The sequence below is a fragment of the Maniola jurtina genome, chromosome 3 (genome assembly GCF_905333055.1).
Source record: "Maniola jurtina chromosome 3, ilManJurt1.1, whole genome shotgun sequence".
Lineage (NCBI taxonomy): Eukaryota > Metazoa > Arthropoda > Insecta > Lepidoptera > Nymphalidae > Maniola > Maniola jurtina.
In genome coordinates this window covers 13,302,277-13,321,608 of record NC_060031.1, presented here as the reverse complement: position 1 = coordinate 13,321,608, position 19,332 = coordinate 13,302,277, and the positions used below count along the sequence as shown (strand labels likewise).

The 19,332-nt window shown below is 38.0% G+C and overlaps 2 protein-coding genes across 2 annotated transcripts in view; both read left to right on the top strand.

Moving 5' to 3' along the window:
* LOC123879906 overlaps positions 1–19,332 on the top strand; it is a 73,522-nt gene extending 54,190 nt beyond the window's left edge. The window contains exons 4-9 of the mRNA XM_045927776.1: positions 3,174–3,282; positions 11,909–11,991; positions 12,269–12,405; positions 17,152–17,332; positions 18,058–18,209; positions 19,181–19,332. Of these exons, the coding sequence (XP_045783732.1) occupies positions 3,174–3,282; positions 11,909–11,991; positions 12,269–12,405; positions 17,152–17,332; positions 18,058–18,209; positions 19,181–19,296 (778 nt within the window). The 3' untranslated portion in view covers positions 19,297–19,332. The remainder of the gene's footprint in view (positions 1–3,173; positions 3,283–11,908; positions 11,992–12,268; positions 12,406–17,151; positions 17,333–18,057; positions 18,210–19,180) is intronic.
* Positions 5,235–6,879, top strand: LOC123879920. Its single transcript, XM_045927779.1, has one exon. The coding sequence runs from the start codon at positions 5,279–5,281 to the stop codon at positions 6,275–6,277; it is 999 nt and encodes a 332-aa protein (XP_045783735.1). The 5' UTR covers positions 5,235–5,278; the 3' UTR covers positions 6,278–6,879.

The window sequence follows — 19,332 nt, the reverse complement described above, 5'->3', positions numbered from 1 at the left end:
TATCCCATCATTGATAGAGAGTTGTGAAGAGTCTAATAATAATTTATCTTCAAGAGGAAACAGTTTTCATACAAAAGCCGTTGCAAAGTTAGCGCAAGACGGCATCTTTGCATTCGCGTGACTTTCGTTTCTGAAGTGCTTCAATAAACTTACATTACTTATAGCTCTTTTCTTTTTTCATTTTGTCAGTCATTCTGTCCATTAGTAAGTCAGTATGTCAGTGTGTCAGTTACTTAGCTTGTCAGTTTCTCAATCAGTAGAGCAATTCTTCGCATTTCCGTAGGGGATTGTAGCTTGTATAAACATGTAAACTACAGGAATGCCTTTGTAAAATGGAATAGAAAGGGTGGAGTGTGTAAAGGGAAGGGAGGGTTTTTATCACTCGAGTTGTCACAGGGTCAGGAGGGTTTATGCTAAAAACGAAGCTGTCTTTGAAATGATTTTTTAACCCCCGACCCAAAAAGAGGGGTGTTATAAGTTTGACGTGTGTATCTGTGTATCTGTGTATCTGTGTATCTGTGTATCTGTGTGTCTGTGTATCTGTGTATCTGTGTATCTGTGTATCTGTCTGTGGCATCGTAGCGCCTAAACGAATGAACCGATTTTAATTTAGTTTTTTTTGTTTGAAAGGTGGCTTGATCGAGAGTGTTCTTAGCTATAATCCAAAAAAATTGGTTCAGCCGTTTAAAAGTTATCAGCTATTTTCTAGTTTTCTTGTAGAAAAGAAGGTTAGATAACCCTTAGGTTCATAATATTCAAGTGCAAATGTCAAGCTGTCAAGATGGACGTTGCCTAGATATACATAATTATTTATTTGAAAATGATTTGTCGGGGGTGTTGAAAATTTTTAATTTACACTTGTCAAACATTCAATTTTAACCTCTTTTAAACTTTACCTAAAGTATAGCTATAATAAAAAAGCTAATTTTTCATTCATTTAAAGTTATTTTTCTTTCACCTGAAAACCTCCTGATATTTATATTTCAGGGTCCTTGAATATCTTATTACCTGCTAATGTTATAAATAGGTAAAGTTTATAAATTTGTTTGTAAGAAGTAATCTGTGAAACTTTGAATCGATTTAGAAAATTCTTTCTCCAACTGAAAAGTACATTTTTCCTGAGTGAAATAGGCAAAATTCTCAAAAAAATTAGAGATCCCTACAAAATTGTAATAAGCTACCCGAATGCGAAGCCAGGCTGGTTCACTAGGCACGTATATTTTGATTGATAATTTCAATTCTATATCAATCATCGTAGATGGAGGAAAGAAAATTGTACTAAATGCATTGATACGAAGTAATATATAAGTCTATATATAGCTAAATGACAATGTGAATTTGAGTTCAACTTATTACCACACAAGAGGCCCAAGATCGTGGTTTGGCCCAAGATCGTGGATCCTTATAAAAGGCTAATTTACGTCGTAAAATGTGCTAATGTCCAGCGGTGGACAACATTCAGTTGAGACGACGACGATAGAGACTTATACTTAGTCTATGGAACCAAGTGCTATATGACAAAGAATAAAATTATTAGTAGAAGAGGATCTTCTTCTACGGCGCAATTTCAGTACTGAAATACGATCAATCGTGTCTTAGGAGCAACGCTAACCTGTAGAGTAGGTACCTAGTGGTGCTGAGATGCCGTGTCTTTTTTGGTAACAACTCCAAATGAGCTTTATTTTCTTAACCATTGCGGTGGCGGCGTCCTATTTGAATCTTCAAGGCTTCTTCGTATTTTGTTTCCAGTATACCAATTTCAACCGTATGTCAAAGTGCATAAAGCTAAGTTTAAGCTGTTAAAAAACTCTACTTACTCCATTGGACCAAAGGCAATATAATATTCCATAGCTCACTATTTACATGAACCTTGTTCGCTTACAATAGTCGAATACAAATTCTGAGGATAATTTGATTTGCACCACTCAAGTAATACTCGCACTTACCTAGTTGTTGAGAATTTGCATTAATTATTCTGTTTGCTTTCCGTACTTCATTGTTTACGAACTTAGTTTTGGGTTCAGATTGAATCAATAAATCTAATGTTGACTTCAGTTTGTTTGGAAGTAAATTAGTACCGAAGGGAATAACCACCCTAGTAAATTAGTACAGAGGGGAAAACCGCGCAGCTACCACATTTGGTGGAAGCGACACGTAATACAGAGGTAACAGAAAATCCACTCAATTCAACCACAATAACAAGTGCTCTCACCATAGGGAAGCACCAGGTGCTTCCATTATAGTCTTCCTAGCATAGTCTACAGATATCCAAAACTTTGCTCAAGTCTCATTTCTTTAATTATATTTTTATCAACCGACAACAAAAATGAGATGTCAAGGCTCTTAGTTTGATTATTATTTTTTACCCGACTGTGGCAAAGACAAAAGGAAGGGATGTGATTTTAGCAGTCTAGGTAGGTATGTATGTATGTATGTTTGAATCCAGATTCTGTGTGTTCCACCGTAGCGCCTAAACTACTGGGCCGATTTAGATGAATGAGGTGTCAATTGATTCGTTGTAAAAGCCCGGGTGACATAGACTACATTTTATACGAAAAAATAGACCTGACGGATGTTGCATCGAAAAAATTGGGGGTCTCTGAAACTTTTTTTTGCTACTGTATCGAGTGGGATGTCAAATGAAAGAGGAGAAAATTCAGAGTTCATGAATATAAGTGTACTACAGCATTAAAATATACCAAGCGACAGACAAACAATTTTACTATAATATTTTAGCGGTTATTAAGAGGGGTCTCTCCGTCACTTGCTTCATACAGACGTAGTTCCAATTTCATTTGAATATTAAGCAACCAAAGTCTATGAAATTTTGCAGACATATTCTAGAAACTAATATCTATGTCTGTGGTTTTCCAGATTTCTGTTAAAATATTCGGTTTCAAAGTTACGCGGTCTTAAAAATTTACATACAAATCTTTAAGCCCCTGTAATTTTAAAACTACATATTTTTAGAAAAATCTAAAACACCACAGACACAGATATTAGTTTCTAGAATATGTCTGCAAAATTTCATGGACTTTGGTTGCTTAATATTCAAATGAAATTGGAACTACGATTGTATGAAGCGAGTGACGGAGAGAGCCCTGTTAAGACGATCGCAGTCGGGTTTTAGTTTTCAACTTATCTTGTTTCTAGTGATTTTTCTTTTTTCATAGAGTTGGTACCGGCAACAGCATATACGTGGCAGCGGGTCCGGAGATCGAGGCGTTGGTGGGCTCCACAGCACTCCTGGACTGCAAGGTGGACGCGCTGCACGATAAACTGGTAATAAGTATGTTCCACCATCATTACCGCACATTTTATACTTTCACTAGCTCATATCAAAATCCATACTAATATTATATCTAAATCCGAAAGTGTGTCTGTCTGGCTATCTGTTACATTTTCACATCCCATCCGTTTAACCGATTCTGACGGAACTTGGTAGATAGCTTGCATCTCGGAGACGGAAATAGGCTACTTCAAAAATCACAGTTCCCACAGTATATTTAGAAAGCCTAGATAATAAATCGATGCGGACGAAATTGCAGGTATCATAGTCTCTCTTCTAAGTACATACTTACAATATTCAATAGGCATTTTCTAGGCAAGCGTGTTCGACCCTAGGATATTGATTTGAATGTCTCGTTAAAGCAAACAATTTGTTCAATAATGTGTATTACCGGCAATCAAATCTTACCGTAAACCTTAACGTAACATGAAACATAAATAAATTAAAATGTAGATATTTTGACGCATTTCAAATTCCCGAAATAATTGTATAAATATGAAATTACATTCCTATCCATATTTTCGTTAACATTCTGAACCAGGCCCAATGTAATTAATTACCACGTACTTAATTAATACACTAATAGACTAATACAATACTCGATGATTATGTAAATACTCAAATTATTCCATACTCCATACTTAATATTATAAATGCGAAAGTGTGTCTGTCTGTCTGTCTGTCTGCTACCTTTTCACGGCCCAACAGTTTAACCGATTCTGACGAAATTTGGTACAGGGTTAGCTTATATCCCGGGGACGGACATAGGCTATTTTTATCCCGGAATATCAAAGAGTTCCCACGGGATTCCCAAATACCCATCCGCTTAACAGATTTGTATGAAATTTGGTACCGAGGTAGCTTGCGTCCCTCTAATTGACATAGGCAACTTTTATCCCGGAAAATCAAACAGTTCCCACGGGATCTTTAAAAACCTAAATCCACGCGGACGAAGTCGCGGGCATTCTCTAGTATGTATGTAAGTTAATCGCACACATCATAATATTATCAGCTCTAGCATCTTCGCCTGGATGGTTTTAGGTTTTCAGGGTTCGGTAAGCGTAGAGTGCAAATGGGACCCTATTATTGAATCCCTTTGGTGGTGGTGGTAATTTTCACAAATTGCGAGACACTGCTTTCTTTTTTTTCAGCCTAAAGCGTAAGTACCAATTTTTATGGATAAAAGACTTTAAAAGTTTCCTAGTTAAATAGGGAGCCATTAAAATTTCGTCCAGTCCGTCTATTCGTCTGTCTGTGTGTCTGCGCATCACGTATTCATGGCTACGGAACCATACACTCGATTAGTTTTTAATTTTAGCAGCTTGGGCATCCTTATATTTATGCATAGGTAGCTGCAGTTGAGAAATTATAGTTGAAGTCATAGTAGAAAATGAATGTCCAACCCAGTTTTTGACAAACATTTTTTATCGCGATATTATAGCTTTTGATCTCCCAGTGCAATTGAATTGCCAGGCTAACTTCAGCAAGTTGTGACGTTTGACGTTTAACAGAGTAGACGTATATCGATAGCTCCTATATTTAAAATTGTAAAACATCGTACTTACTGCTATAATTACAATAAAAGTGTTAAGTGTACAAAGCTAACTATTTTTACAGTGTGGTGATAAATAATTTTCAATCGAATTCGCTTGCAAAAGTGCTAAAATCAGTGTAATAACTTCTCGATTCAATGACTAATAATATCATTAATTTACAAATGTCGGTACCTATAAATTAATGATCTGCGAACGCTGTCAGTGTCACGCGGCACGCTTTATCGTTCAGAATCCAATAGGCGTCTATTAGTTCGTCGCTTCAATAACACGTTTCCGTGGCCAGTTGGTAACTACGCCGACTCGCTCCAAAGAGGACCCGGTTCGAGACTCGCCGCGGAGATTGGACTTTTTTCAAGTTATATTTCTTCTTAATTTGCAAACATTTACAATGGTTGGAACTTGCGAAGCATGCCAGGCACACATTACTGTGACGATGAAACGCATAAAATGTATCATTTGTAACTTCATGTATCATTCTGAATGTGTCCGATTTACTGGCGATACAACATCTGCACGAATGCAATGGAAGTGCCCTAGTTGCGTGGCGACTGAGCGAAAAGGTGGAGATAACAGCAATACACCCGTGCGAGTAGAGAAAACTAGCAAAACTGTGCGAACTGTAGCCGCCGATTCCGATATTTCGGAGTCTGAACGCGATGTCCCCGTAGCCCCGACTTATAATGACCCAAACTTAATTGTTAGTCGACTTGAACACTTTCTAGACGCAAAGCTGCAATCGATTAAATGCGAAATAATCGAGGAATTAAAAACCACTATCTTCACCGAATTGAAAAACGAAATAACATCGTTATCTTCACAATTTTCTCAATTGCAGACTTCCTATAGTCAACTTCAGTTGGAAAATGACCATCTTAAGAGTGACGTATGCGCGCTGCTGGAACGTATCAGTGTGTCCGAGGATCAAGTGTCGGAACTGCGTGCACAGTTTAATAGACAGCAGCAACAGGCGAGAATGAATAATTTGGAAATTGTAGGGTTGCCACAAACCAGCAGTGAATCGCCTGTCGATTTAGTACTGAGCATTGCTGAATACGCTGGCGTCGAGCTCAACCGTGGGGATGTTGACTTTGCACATCGCGTCCAGCCTCAAAAAGTCATAGCTGGCAGGCCCAAACCTATTGTAGTCAAGCTAGCCGACCGTCTATCTAAAGATAAAATACTCTCAGGCCTGAAAAACAAAAAGGGCATCTGCACCAGAGATATAGGCATCGGTGGAACTGAGAAAAAATTTTTCGTAAATGAACACCTAACCCCTGAGAACAAACAGCTGTTAAAGTCAACTAAAAATTTAGCAAAAGAGAAAGCGTACAAGTTTGTCTGGGTTAGGAATTGTAACATTTTTTTAAGAAAAAACGAAGAATCGCCGGCACTGCACATTCGTTTCGAAAAGGATTTAGCCAAGATAAAGTGACTTTGAACATTAAAATATTATTGTGTTATCTTTTAACAGTTATTTCAATTATTCTTATTCTGTCTTTACTCAAGATTACTAGCGCCTTTTGTAAAACTCCACAGCATAATAAGCGACATCTTAATCATACTCTAAACACTAACACTTGCATCGAACACTCAACACATACACACTTTATTAAACCACACACAAAATATATTCCTTATCCAACTCGCTCCCGAATTCACAAATCAAATATCATACAACATTGTTACCACACCCACGTCACTTTTAAAATAAACGTCAGAATTATTCCGTCTCGATCTTCAAGCAAATGTTACCTTATATATCCGAACAATTCAGCCTGTCTTACATTACTCACAATACTGCCTTGGTATTTACATATATTACTTTTCTATATTTTGGTACTTATTGCACATTCAAGGGCGCTAATACAATAGAAATACTATACCAAAATGTGCGTGGTCTACGCACTAAAACGAATGAATTTAGACAAAACATACTAAACCACGATTATGACTTAATTTTAATTACAGAATCATGGCTCACTAACGGTATCTATGACAGTGAGATCTGTGACAATAGATATGACATCTTACGATGTGACCGAAACCAGGAAACATCTGCTAAAAATATGGGTGGGGGAGTTCTATTATGTGCGTCAAAGAAGCTACATATCCAACATCAACGTGAGTGGATCTGTCCCGGCGTCGAATCCTTGTGGGCAACTATACCAGCTGACTCACTCAAAATTCCAGGGCACCGCAACCTTCATATTGGATTAATATACGCACCACCAGACTCAGAGTTACCTATTCGACTCGAGTCAGTCTCTTACCGTCTGGCAGAAGTTCTGGCAACTCACCCCAATGACTATTTTATCTTAGCTGGCGATTTTAACTTACCGAATGTTACGTGGACTGATACCGGCCCCACAGTACAAAAACGTGGCTCAGTGGAACTACAGAATTCTTTTATAAAAATTTTGGACATATGTAATCTCTCTGGCTTGGCACAACATAACACTATCCTTAACAGTAAGGGTAACACTTTAGACCTCTTGTTTAGCAACATTGATTTTGTTGTTCACCGCGGCATTAATCCCCTCGTCGCAGAAGACGTATACCATCCATGTCTAGAATTTAATCTCTCGAATCTATTTATCCGTAATACTCGACACAAACCCGTGAAAAGACCTAATTTCTATAAAGGAGACTACGTAAAAATAAACGAATACCTTTCAGGAATTAACTGGCATGAGCTGCTAGTAGCTGACTCCATTAATGAGACAACAAATATTTTCTACGCCATTCTAAACGATGCCATAAATAAATTTGTGCCACTCAAAGTTAAATATAAATCTAATTTCCCTGTATGGTACTCTAGGTCTTTAACTCATATAGTGAAAGAAAAACTACAGAAGCACAAGCAATGGAAAGAAAGTAGAAACCCTCGCGATTACGACGAGTTTGTTATACTCAGGGCCCGCCAAAAACTTGTACAGAGACAATGCCATACCTCTTACACTCAGCGTATGCAATGCTACATCCGCAAAGATCCTAAACTTCTATTCTCTTATACAAAGTCCCTAAGAAAAAGTGATCAAGGATATCCCACCAAGCTCACTCTTGGAAATACTACATACACAGACGAAACTTCAGCTTGTAATGGATTCAGCCAATATTTTGAGAGTGTCTTCGTAAAACCGGCGAGCTCGTACGATGTAACAAGTTCTCTAAATTTAAACCATAACGAAACCATTTGCAAAATTATTGTGAGTGAAGATGAAGTTTGTAAACTACTGAAAAATTTAAAAACTAATAAGGGAGCGGGTAGTGATGGCATCCCACCCGTCTTTCTAACTAAGTGTGCTAACAATTTAGCACTGCCACTCTCCATAATTTTTAACCTGTCCATTAATGTATTTGGCGATTTCCCAGATATATGGAAAGAAGCACTTATAGTACCTATACATAAAAGCGGATCAAAAACCCAAATAGAAAATTATCGGCCCATTTCAATCCTAAACGTGATGAGTAAAATATTTGAAAGAGTTGTCTACAGACATATATGTCCCATTATAACTAGGTCTATTCCCTACGAGCAGCACGGTTTCATGAAGAGCCGTTCTACCGTTACAAATTTAGCTGTTTTCACGGATTATGTACTACAAAGCATGGATGAGAGATATCAAGTGGATGTGGTCTACACAGACTTCGAAAAAGCATTCGACCGCGTAGATCACGTTATCCCTACTTCAAAAACTAAGCGTGCTTGGAATAAATGGGAGCCTGCTCCGGTGGTTTACTTCATACATTAAAAAGCGTATGCAAGCAGTCGTGACGGGTAGTGCTAGAAGTAACTTCGTGATGATACCCTCAGGAGTACCCCAGGGGTCCATTTTAGGCCCTCTTTTATATAACGCCTATATATTTGACATTGGAAGCTGCTTCCAACATGCGCGATACCTAATGTTTGCGGACGATAAAAAAGTGTTTGTTAAAATACGTTCCATTGAAGATTGCCACAAGTTACAGCAAGACCTTAATGCTTTGACAGATTACTATGCGAGGAACAGAATCACAGTTAATGTTAAAAAGTGCCACCATATAACTCTGACTCGTAAAATTAATACACTTGAATTCGATTACAGAATCAATGGGACAAGTATACCCAAAGTGACCACCGTTAGAGATCTGGGTATCCAAATTGATGCAAAACTTTCAATGACTGACCATATTGATAATGTAGCTAATAGAGCCTACAAACAACTGGGTTTCATCAAACGGGTAACTCGGTATTTTAGTAATGTGGATTGCATTAAATCACTTTACTTTGCGTATGTCAGGAGTATTCTTGAATATGCGTGTAGTATTTGGTCGCCCCAATACATAATATATATCCAAAGGCTTGAAAGCATACAGAGGCAGTTTGTGAAATTCCTAGCTTTTAAAGATTTTAAAAAATTCAATAGTTATGAGGAAGCGTGTTCGTATTACAGTATCGACTCGCTAGAACAAAGAAGAGAACAGCTGGATATGCTATTACTGCAGGCTATTTTGACTGGCTCGATCGACTGTCCTAGCCTGTTGTCAGCCTTTTCATTTAGTGCACGATCTCTACGAACACGCCACACGCGCCTTCTGTATGTTCCCAAATCCAACACAAATTATGGTCAAAATTCTATAATTCCGCGCCTGGCACGCACTTATAATAAGCAGTATGCTGAGTTCGACTTATTTCACCTGACAAAAAATAAATTAAAAAAGGAATTCCATCTTCGCAAAAAAAAAAAAAAAAATAGTTAACAACTAAACATGCACACACTCACGCACAATCATATACACCACACACACGCACACACACACACACACACACACACACACACACACACACGCACGCACACACACACACACACATACACACACACACACACACACACACACACACACACACAGTTTTAATTTTTGTACATCTCTTTGTTTTTATTGTTTTTCTTTATATTATTGTATACTCTGTTAAAATACTTGTCAATTAATTTTAAGAAGGTAATCTCTTGTGGCCTTAAGTTTAACTAAGATTTATTATAATAATTATGTTGTATAACGCTGTTGATTACAATTGAATAATAATAATAAAAAGTTTTATTGCTAGTGGACATATTTTGTTCGAAGGCCGCGAATACATCTATAAGTTTTACTCACGTAAATAGAAATTTTCTTATAAGAAAGTTTACATTAGTATGCCTTAAGTTAATCAGGTTAATTGTAAGCATGAGTAATACCTACAGGTATAATCGCGGCCTAACGTGTGTATATTATAAGTAGGTAAAGTTGTCAAATGTAGTCAATTAATCACGTAAGTTACTTACGTGAGTAAAACTTACAGGTGTAATCGCAGCTGAAACCATATTATCAACTAGCTGACGCCCGCGACTTCGTCCGCGTGGATTTAGGTTTTTCGAAATCCCGTGCGAACTCTTTGGTTTTCCGGGATAAAAAGTAGCGTATGTGCTAATCCAGGGTATTATCTATCTCCATTCCGAATTTCAGCCAAATCCGTCCAGTGGTTTTTGCGTGAAGGAGTAACAAACATACACACACACACACACACACACACACACACGCACACATACAAACTTTTGCCTTTATAATATTAGTGCGATGAACAAAGAAGTCTCCAAATCTCACTCTGTATTAGTAATCAACATGTATCTACCGAATGCATTACAATTAGTGCTACTAATTAAGATCAGCGATGATCTATAGCACTACAAATCGTTCGTGATAGCCAATTAGCATTTATAACTAACCCTACGACAGATGTTCTTGCTAATTGAAGTAGATGTAATCCAATTAAATCAGACATTGCATGAGAATTTATTACCTGCTACGGAAAACAGATATATTGCACAAAGTCAAAGAATGAAAACTTTTAATTTTCCACTACCGACTTTTCCATTTTTCGGTCAAATAATTTTAATACGACGACAGATAAATGTAAATTTCTTATAAAAAAAAATTATAGTGAGTAAAAAAAGTATTTTTGTTGATTGACCACACACCACACATAACCTATTTTTAATGTGTATTGCTTTCATGTCTGGGCTGAGCGTTGATAAGTCAGTCAGTGTATTTCATTCACTTTATCAACGTTCAGCCCAAACCCTTAAACCTAGAAAGCTTAAAATTTTCACAAAGGTTTTCTTTATAATTAATAGAATTTTTCAAAATTTCCAAGGCAGCGGAGTCTTCGCCAGTCGAAACTTGGAAAAATAACTGTTATTTATAAACGAGAAACAATTTTGCACGTATTTTTATGGCTGGTCTAGAATGGTGTTGTATAACGCGTAACTTCAAGAGGATAAGTAATGTAGCGAGACCTCTAAATACTGAGCTAAGTTTGATAAGTAGCCTATAATCTAGAAAAAGGCGGACAAAGCTGTGGGAAAAAACTAGTATGTACCTACTAGGGTATAAACTATAAAGATGTAGCAAGGTCGCTTCCATCAGTGCTCGACGAGTTGCCTCCAGGGAAATACTCATATTTCATCGCACTACTAGCTATAAACTTAATCGGATATAGAGCTGGGAAGTTTCGTGTAGATTTCGTTCCTTTCATTAAATAGACGAAAGGGCAGACGTTCTAGTTACATATATGAGTAATCACCAATATTATTTTCAAGTTACTTACTTTGTCAGTTGGCTACGGCAACTAGCCAAGGTAAATAGGTAGCTTACATCCCGGGACAGGATATAAGCTACTTTTAATCCGGAAAATCAAAGAGTTCCCATGGGATTCTTAAAAAAACCTACATTACTGAGAGTAGGTGTCCTTTTTCTAGTTCCTACGGGATTAAAAATCCTAATTCCATTCGGGAGAAACTACAGGCAAACATAATGGCAATTATACGTAGTTCTTGAATTAAAAAAAAAATTATTGGTCTACGATCTAAACATCTTACCTATCTAATCATAGAATTAGTTGCTTTGTAGGTACCTCAGACCAATAGCGATCTCAGAATGGCTCGCCATGTTACATTCATCAATTCATTGTTCAAAGTAGCTATTAAACTATAAATGATATATTTTCTGCATGAGATGGCAAATAAAAGCGTTTTTCTTGTCGCAGGTTTCGTGGGTACGTCGGAAAAACGACGAGCAACCGATGGAATTGCTAACAACTGGAACACAGCAGTATACGGCAGATGACAGGTGAATATTTTTATGAGTGGCTCATGACTGTGGCTAGCTGATTCGGAGGCAGGATGCATATTATGTTATTGGGGTCCCGAGTTAATTTAATGCTTACCTTGACTTCAAACGCCACTGCTTCTACGTAACTATGCAGGAAATATTATATGGCATAATATATTACTTACCTTATGGTTAGCCTCCCTTCGTTAAATATTCGCTGACATGACCGAAATATCATTTTTATGTCAATTACTTATACCTATGTATTAAAAAAACCTTTTTCTTTTAAATTAAGGTACTCAGCCCGCTTCATACCGCCAGACATCTGGAGGCTGCAGATAAAAGAAGTGAGGCAGTCTGACGCAGCATTTTACGACTGCCAACTGTCCGCTCATCCTCCGAGGACTGCGCGGGTCACTTTGAGGGTACCTGGTAAGTCCGCATTAAACTTCTTTACATACGTACATTTAAAAAATAAACAAACTGACTGACAACGTTCACACAGCTGATCTTATCTTTTTCCTGAGCACAGAATACATCCATACTAATATTATAAATGCGAAAGTGTGTCGGTCTGTCTGTCTGTCTGCTGCCTTTTCACGGCCCAATAGTGTAACAGATTCTGACGAAATTTGGTACAGAGTTAGCTGATATCCCAGGGACGGACATAGGCTACTTTTTATCCCAAAAAATCAAAGAGTTCCCACGGGATCTATAAAAATCTAAATCCACGCGGACGAAGTCGCGGGCATCCTCTAGTACTTAATAGTATCATATATACTGCGGAGTGAGCCTTCTGTACGTATACTGGTACAGAAGGCTCACTCCGCAAATATGGTTGTATAAATAACTAAGTAGGTACTCTTGTTCTGACGCAATAAAGTGCCATTCACTAAAGTGCAATACAAGTTTAACAAACGCCTCTCTATTGTATGGAAGCAGGCGTTACTTTGCGGAATTCCATGATATCCAAGGAATAAAAACCTTAATTTGCTGTAATCCACTGAAAAAGGTAAATAATGTATATGGTAAAACATGCAGCAAGCGACATGCACAGCCCACCCTCCCATTGCTTAGCGTTCAGGAACAGTCAGCCACCAAGAAAGCCCCACGCAACACCACACAAATCCACAATTGAGTGTGTTCTGGTGATTCTTTGAAATGCCTCTCTTTCTGTTGCGTAAACTCTTTTTCTCTTATCTCTCTCCCCCCCCCCCCCCCTCTCTCTCTCTCTCTCGCTCTCTCTTGGATCAGGATCCGCCGGCGGCTCCTGCTACATCTCGGGTTACGTAACCAAGTGAGACTGATCTGTTACGACTCCGTATATCCTGTCCGTAAATGTGTATTGAAATAGCATGCTCTCACACTTGACTACCATGAAACTTGGAATGCACTCTTAACCGCTAACACCTGTATAAGGTTGTGATAACTCATTCAAAACCAGAGTTGCCATATAACGGGTCATTAAGCTGAATGGGTAAAGGCCATAAAGACTTGTTTAACATACGAGTACTAACTTCGCTATCGGTAATAGGTGTTCGGGTCGAAGACGGGTCGCAATCCCGCACGTGTCTGGAATGGGACATGTTTAGATTCTGTTCAACTTTCCCGACTGGATGAAACTAATGAAACTAAACTCGTTTCTGATTCAAACCGCTAGTATGTGGAATGCCTTTCCGGCGCGGGCGACAGTTTTTCCTTCCACTTTTAATATACCTTCAATTCAAATCAATAGTGAGTAGGCATCTTCTAGGCATCATCACTTACCAGCTGGTTTGATTACAGCCGAGCGCTATTCTGTAAAAAAAAATATTGAATTGAAAGAACTTAAAACATTGAGCAAGTGAAATTATTGTGACTAGCAGAATATACGACTAGCTAATATAATCCTCTTTTTCTGGACGTTTCCGTTAATGAACAATAGATGTGCGTTATCGATTTATCATATTGGTATCATATTATTGTCACTGATACTCTTGTTACCTAGTACCAATGTTGGCGATTGGAAGAATAGGTGATTTAAAATTGATTGCATTTGTATAGCTGTTGGACTTCGGTGTCCTAGCCATATTTTTTATTGCTGTGGCATCTACTGAATAGGTTATATTATTTGCCTCTTTTTGAATTCTCATATCACGAGCATCATACTGAAGATAATAATGGAAAGTCCTACATACTTTGTTATCAGTAACGCGTGGGTCAATGGGACGCTGTCCCGAACGTGCCCGGAATGGACCGATTTTACATCCTGATAATACAAGTTTTTGACGACAAAAGAGTAAAAAATTGTCCATATTGGAAAAACTTTAAAAACTTGTTAAAGTAACATTAGAGGATTTTTAGAGGAAGAGGTCCCATGGGATTTTGAATCCCACGGGATCCACGCGGACGAAGTCGCGGGCATCTGCTAGTGTACATGAAAACCATAAGTTTAGGTATATTGTTAAATAAGTATCATTTTTAATCGAGCATTTAGTCCGCCTAAATAGCCTCTAAAATTAAACAAGCGTTCTTATCTTGCTCAAAAATAACACCTTTTTCGCGCTTAAAACATAAAATATTAACAAACAATTTTAATAGTTTGCATTAAAATACTGATGGCACAGCGTAATAAATGTCCACAACTCTTGGAAACTTTTGTCATAAAGCCCCACAGCGTTCGGTGCGACTTTTGCATTAATAAACATACAATTTTATGTTTATTAACTTTTGATGAACTCTTCGTATGAAATAAAAGTTGTATTTTTATGTGCCACACGTGTAAAGTTAACGATCCATACTAATATTATTAATACGAAAGTGTGTCTGTCTTTCTTTCTGTCTGTCTGCTCCCTTTTCACGGCCCAACAGTTTAACAGGGTTCTCTCCGTCACTCGTTTCCACTCGTTTCATACAATCGTAGTTCCAATTTCATTTGAATATTAAGCAACCAAAGTCCATGAAATTTTGCAAACATATTCTAGAAACTAATATCTGTGTCTGTGGTGTTTTAGATTTTTCTAAAAATAAGTAGTTTTAAAATTACAGGGGCTCAAAGATTTGTATGTAAATTTTTAAGACCGCGTAACTTTGAAACCGAATATTTTAACAGAAATCTGGAAAACCACAGACATAGATATTAGTTTCTAGAATATGTCTGCAAAATTTCATGGACTTTGGTTGCTTAATATTCAAATGAAATTGGAACTACGATTGTATGAAACGAGTGACGGAGAGAGCCCTCTTAACCGATTCACATACCGACATAGACTTTTTATCCCGGGAAATCAAAGAGTTCCCACGGGATTCCCACAAACCCATCCGCATAAACAATTTGTATGAAATTTGGTACCGAGGGAGCTTACGTCCCTATTATTGACATAGGCAACTTTTTACCCCGGAAAATCAAACAGTACATTTAAGTACTTATAAAAAATATTAAAATAAAATAGTCTGCCAATTCGCACTTGGCCATCGTGTTGCAGCATGTGGGATGTAAATGGCCGACCACATCGCGATCACCGTACAATTCTTAGTACTTTCCTAATATTTTGTATTTGTGGAAGTGAAACTTCAGGCAGCTGCAACAAAACCAACACACGACTATAATTGCTGTCGACATTTGTACCGCGGTGACATGTATGGGAATTGTAGTGTGGTCCGTATGCATAGCCATTTAGGCATGGCTATCTATTCTACCATTAATTTATCGGCCAACAAATTGATTAGGTTCCTCTGTTCAAAGATAAATTGGATCTATTGTTTTAGTTGCGTTTTTGCGGTTGTGTAGAATGTACACAAATTGTTTTCTCTCCAATAGTCAGACTATAGTCGGTGAAGGCTTTATAGCAGACTGAATATTGGTTTGGGATGCACACGCACGCGGTTTCATGCGGGCAATTCAAATAGCGTAGGCACGAGTATTTCAAGTCTCAAACTAACAATGGTGGTAACACACGTATTTTTGGTTACGGTATTAGCCTGAGTGCATTTGAAACACAGAACACCTCTGTGATTTGAAAACTATTTCACACCTTGACGACAACCTTCCTGGCGCTGTGGTAAATGCTGTGTTCCTATTAGTGGGAGGTCGGGAATTCATGGTTTTCAGATTTATTCCTTTATTTGTGCTATAAGACCTACCCACCTGCCAAACATGATTCTTGGTCAACGGGAAGCTCCCCTATAGGTTTCCTTGACAGACACGACAGACGGACAAACAGACAGAAAAACAGCGAAGTGATCTCATAAGGGTTCCTTTTTCCTTTTGAGGTACGGAAACCTAAAAAAACACTCTGGATACTAAACAATTGGCGTTAAAGCCAAAATTAATTCTTTGCCTTCTTCAAGTGACGATGGTTGTTAATATATAAATATATAAAACTGTTAGTAAGTTGATGTCGGTGCGTAACAAAGAAATGAAACGCTTTATGAGCCCGATGCTAAAGCACTTGGGGTAAATTTACGGAATAATAAATGTTTTAGAAGAATGTACATGTTTGAAATGGGTCCTATAATTTTTAACCCCCGACCCAAAAAGAGGGGTGTTATAAGTTTGACGTGTGTATCTGCCTGTGGCATCGTAGCTCCTAAACTAATGAACCGATTTTAATTTAGTTTTTTTTTTTTGTTTGAAAGGCGGCTTGGTCGAGAGTGTTCTTAGCTATAATCCAAGAAAATCGGTTTAGCCGTTTGAAAGTTATTAGCTCTTTTCTAGTTCTTACTGTAACCTTCACTTGTCGGGGGTGTTATAAATTTTTAATTTACACTTTGTATTAGTTTGACTTTTATAATACCTATCTACATGGTCTAAAATAAGTACATAAAACTTGAGTTTATGATAAACATGATAAGGTTCCATCAAAAACTTTACTATAGTACCTAGATATTATAAACCCGAAAACTTAAGTTCATCATCAAAATGATGAACTTAAGTTGATTACTTTGATTTTCCGGGATAAAAAGTAGCTTATATCCTTTCCCGGGATGTATGCTAACACAGTACCAAATTTCATTAAAATCGGTTAAACTGTTGGGCCGTGAAAAGCTAGCAGACTGACAGACAGACATACTTTCGCATTCATAATATTAGTATGGATTGATCTGCCATCAACTCTCATAGAAGAATTGAGTTCGCATGTGGATCATTATTTTAATTATTTAGGTGTTTTTAATGAGACATATTTTTTTTCCTTGCAGAGGTATCAGTCCGTATAGTGGACGGTGCTGGTGCCGAAGTTTCCGAGCAAGTATGTGAGCTTGGCAGCACTGTAGCCTTGCGGTGTGAAGTCAGGGGTCTTCGCATGGAAGGCGGGCCTTCTCTGCTGTGGTACAGACGAGAAGCGCTGCTCAATGATGACACAACTAGAGGCGGAATCAGGTATTGTATCACTCCGTATTTGGTGGTATTGGTGCTGAAGCGTTCGATCAAGTTTGTGAAATTGGCAGCACAGAAGCCTTGCAGTGCGAACTGAGAGGAAAGAATACCCGGCTGAGTTTGTTGTGGGCTCTTCTCAGACTTGGGCGCGTTTGGAACCCTCGTAGCTTTAGTTTTAAGTTACGTAATTAATTATCACCACTATATCGTACAAATTTAACAATTTCGACCATCAAAAGGAGTACAATTGTACCTACTTTGAATAAATGATTTTGACTTTGACTTTGAGGTCTTTGTATGGAAGGCGGGCCTTCGCTGTTGTGGCGGGAAGAGCAGCTCAATTAAGAAAGACACTACGAGGCATTATACTTATGTATTTTTTATACAAGATTGGTTTACTTTACTCGTAGACTTCAATCCTGCATAATGAAAAAAAAGCAGCGATAAAGTTTAGGTTGGGATGCGCTTGTCTAGCCTTTGAAGATAGTCAAATTTTACCCTTCCCACCGTGATATCAATCACTTACTCATAAGGTTTCAAGGCTTATGGCTTCTTGCTGTTCTGTAGTACAATATAGAGGGTATTAAATTTATTTTACATCAGTAAAATGTATGGCCAGTTGGCACAATAGATTCTGTAGACAAAATCTATGTACGTACCTACATATATAGGTACGTATGAAGATTCAACTGGATAGTATTACTAATACGACTTATTTTATTTTACAGTGTCAGAACAGAGTTTGGTCCAAACGGCGCTAACTCCGTGCTCCGCGTAGCACGTGTGAGAAATGATGACGCGGGCCGCTACACATGCAACGTCGCCCGTGCCCCTGCGTCCGCACCGTCCACCGCTCACGTCATTCTACATGTTATAAAAGGTATAGTATAATGCCACTAACTCCGTGCTCCGTATAGCACGTCTCAGAAATGATGACTCTGTCCAACGCGTACGTCATACTACGTAGTCAGAAAAGGTTATTTATAATGTTGCTAGCTCCGTGCTCCGCGAAGCACTGTCAGAAATAATGTAGATTTTAACATAGTGAATCTACGTAAAAATTTATTCGTCTGTTTCCGTGCAAACTAGAAGTTTTGTGCGACCTAAAACTTACTTTACGTAGTTATCTACTTACTGTGACTTTACGTGATACTGCAGTATACCTGGTGAACGTGATCGTTCAACGTCTTACGGCAATTTCGTTACGTAACACGATACTGTACACCTTGCTCAGCTGTTGCCAATGTATTTCTGATGGGTTTCTGCGTCAATAACTCCGTGTAACGTATATTGTTATTGCACCTAGGGTTAAACGGCTGTATTGGATTACACTAGCAATTTGTAGCCCTGTATGTAAATGGTGTGTAGTGATATAAGCCTACAAAGACAGTAGATATTCCTATATATAGGAAGGTACAATGTACATCAGGGACGCATTATGCATCATCTTAATGATGATTTATTCCAGCGAAGAGACTTGACCGGAATTCCAGTCAAAACTATTTTTGACTCTATAGTCAAAAATCACACTAATATTATAAAGGCGAAAGTTTGTGTGTGTGTGTGTGTGTGTGTTTGTTACTTCTTCACGCAAAAACCACTGGACGGATTTGGCTGAAATTCGGAATGGAGATAGATAATATCCTGGATTAGCACATAGGCTACTTTTTATCCCGGAAAATCAAAGAGTTCCCACGGGATTTCGAAAAACCTAAATCCACGCGGGCGAAGTCGCGGGCATCGGCTATACTTTATAAAATAAAGTTAATTGCAAGTTACGAGTATGTACCCATCCTAAACCGCCTAAGCTTCTGTTAAAAACATTGTTCTTGACTAGACTTTTTGTTCCAGGGGAAAGCCTGGCTGAGCTACACCAAGGCGCGTGGACAAGGACAGCTGCCCCGTTGCATATCGCCATTACTTTCGGGACGTTGATAGTTTTACACATAATGTACTATGACATATAGATAATAATAATAATAAATTGTTCATATTTGAATATA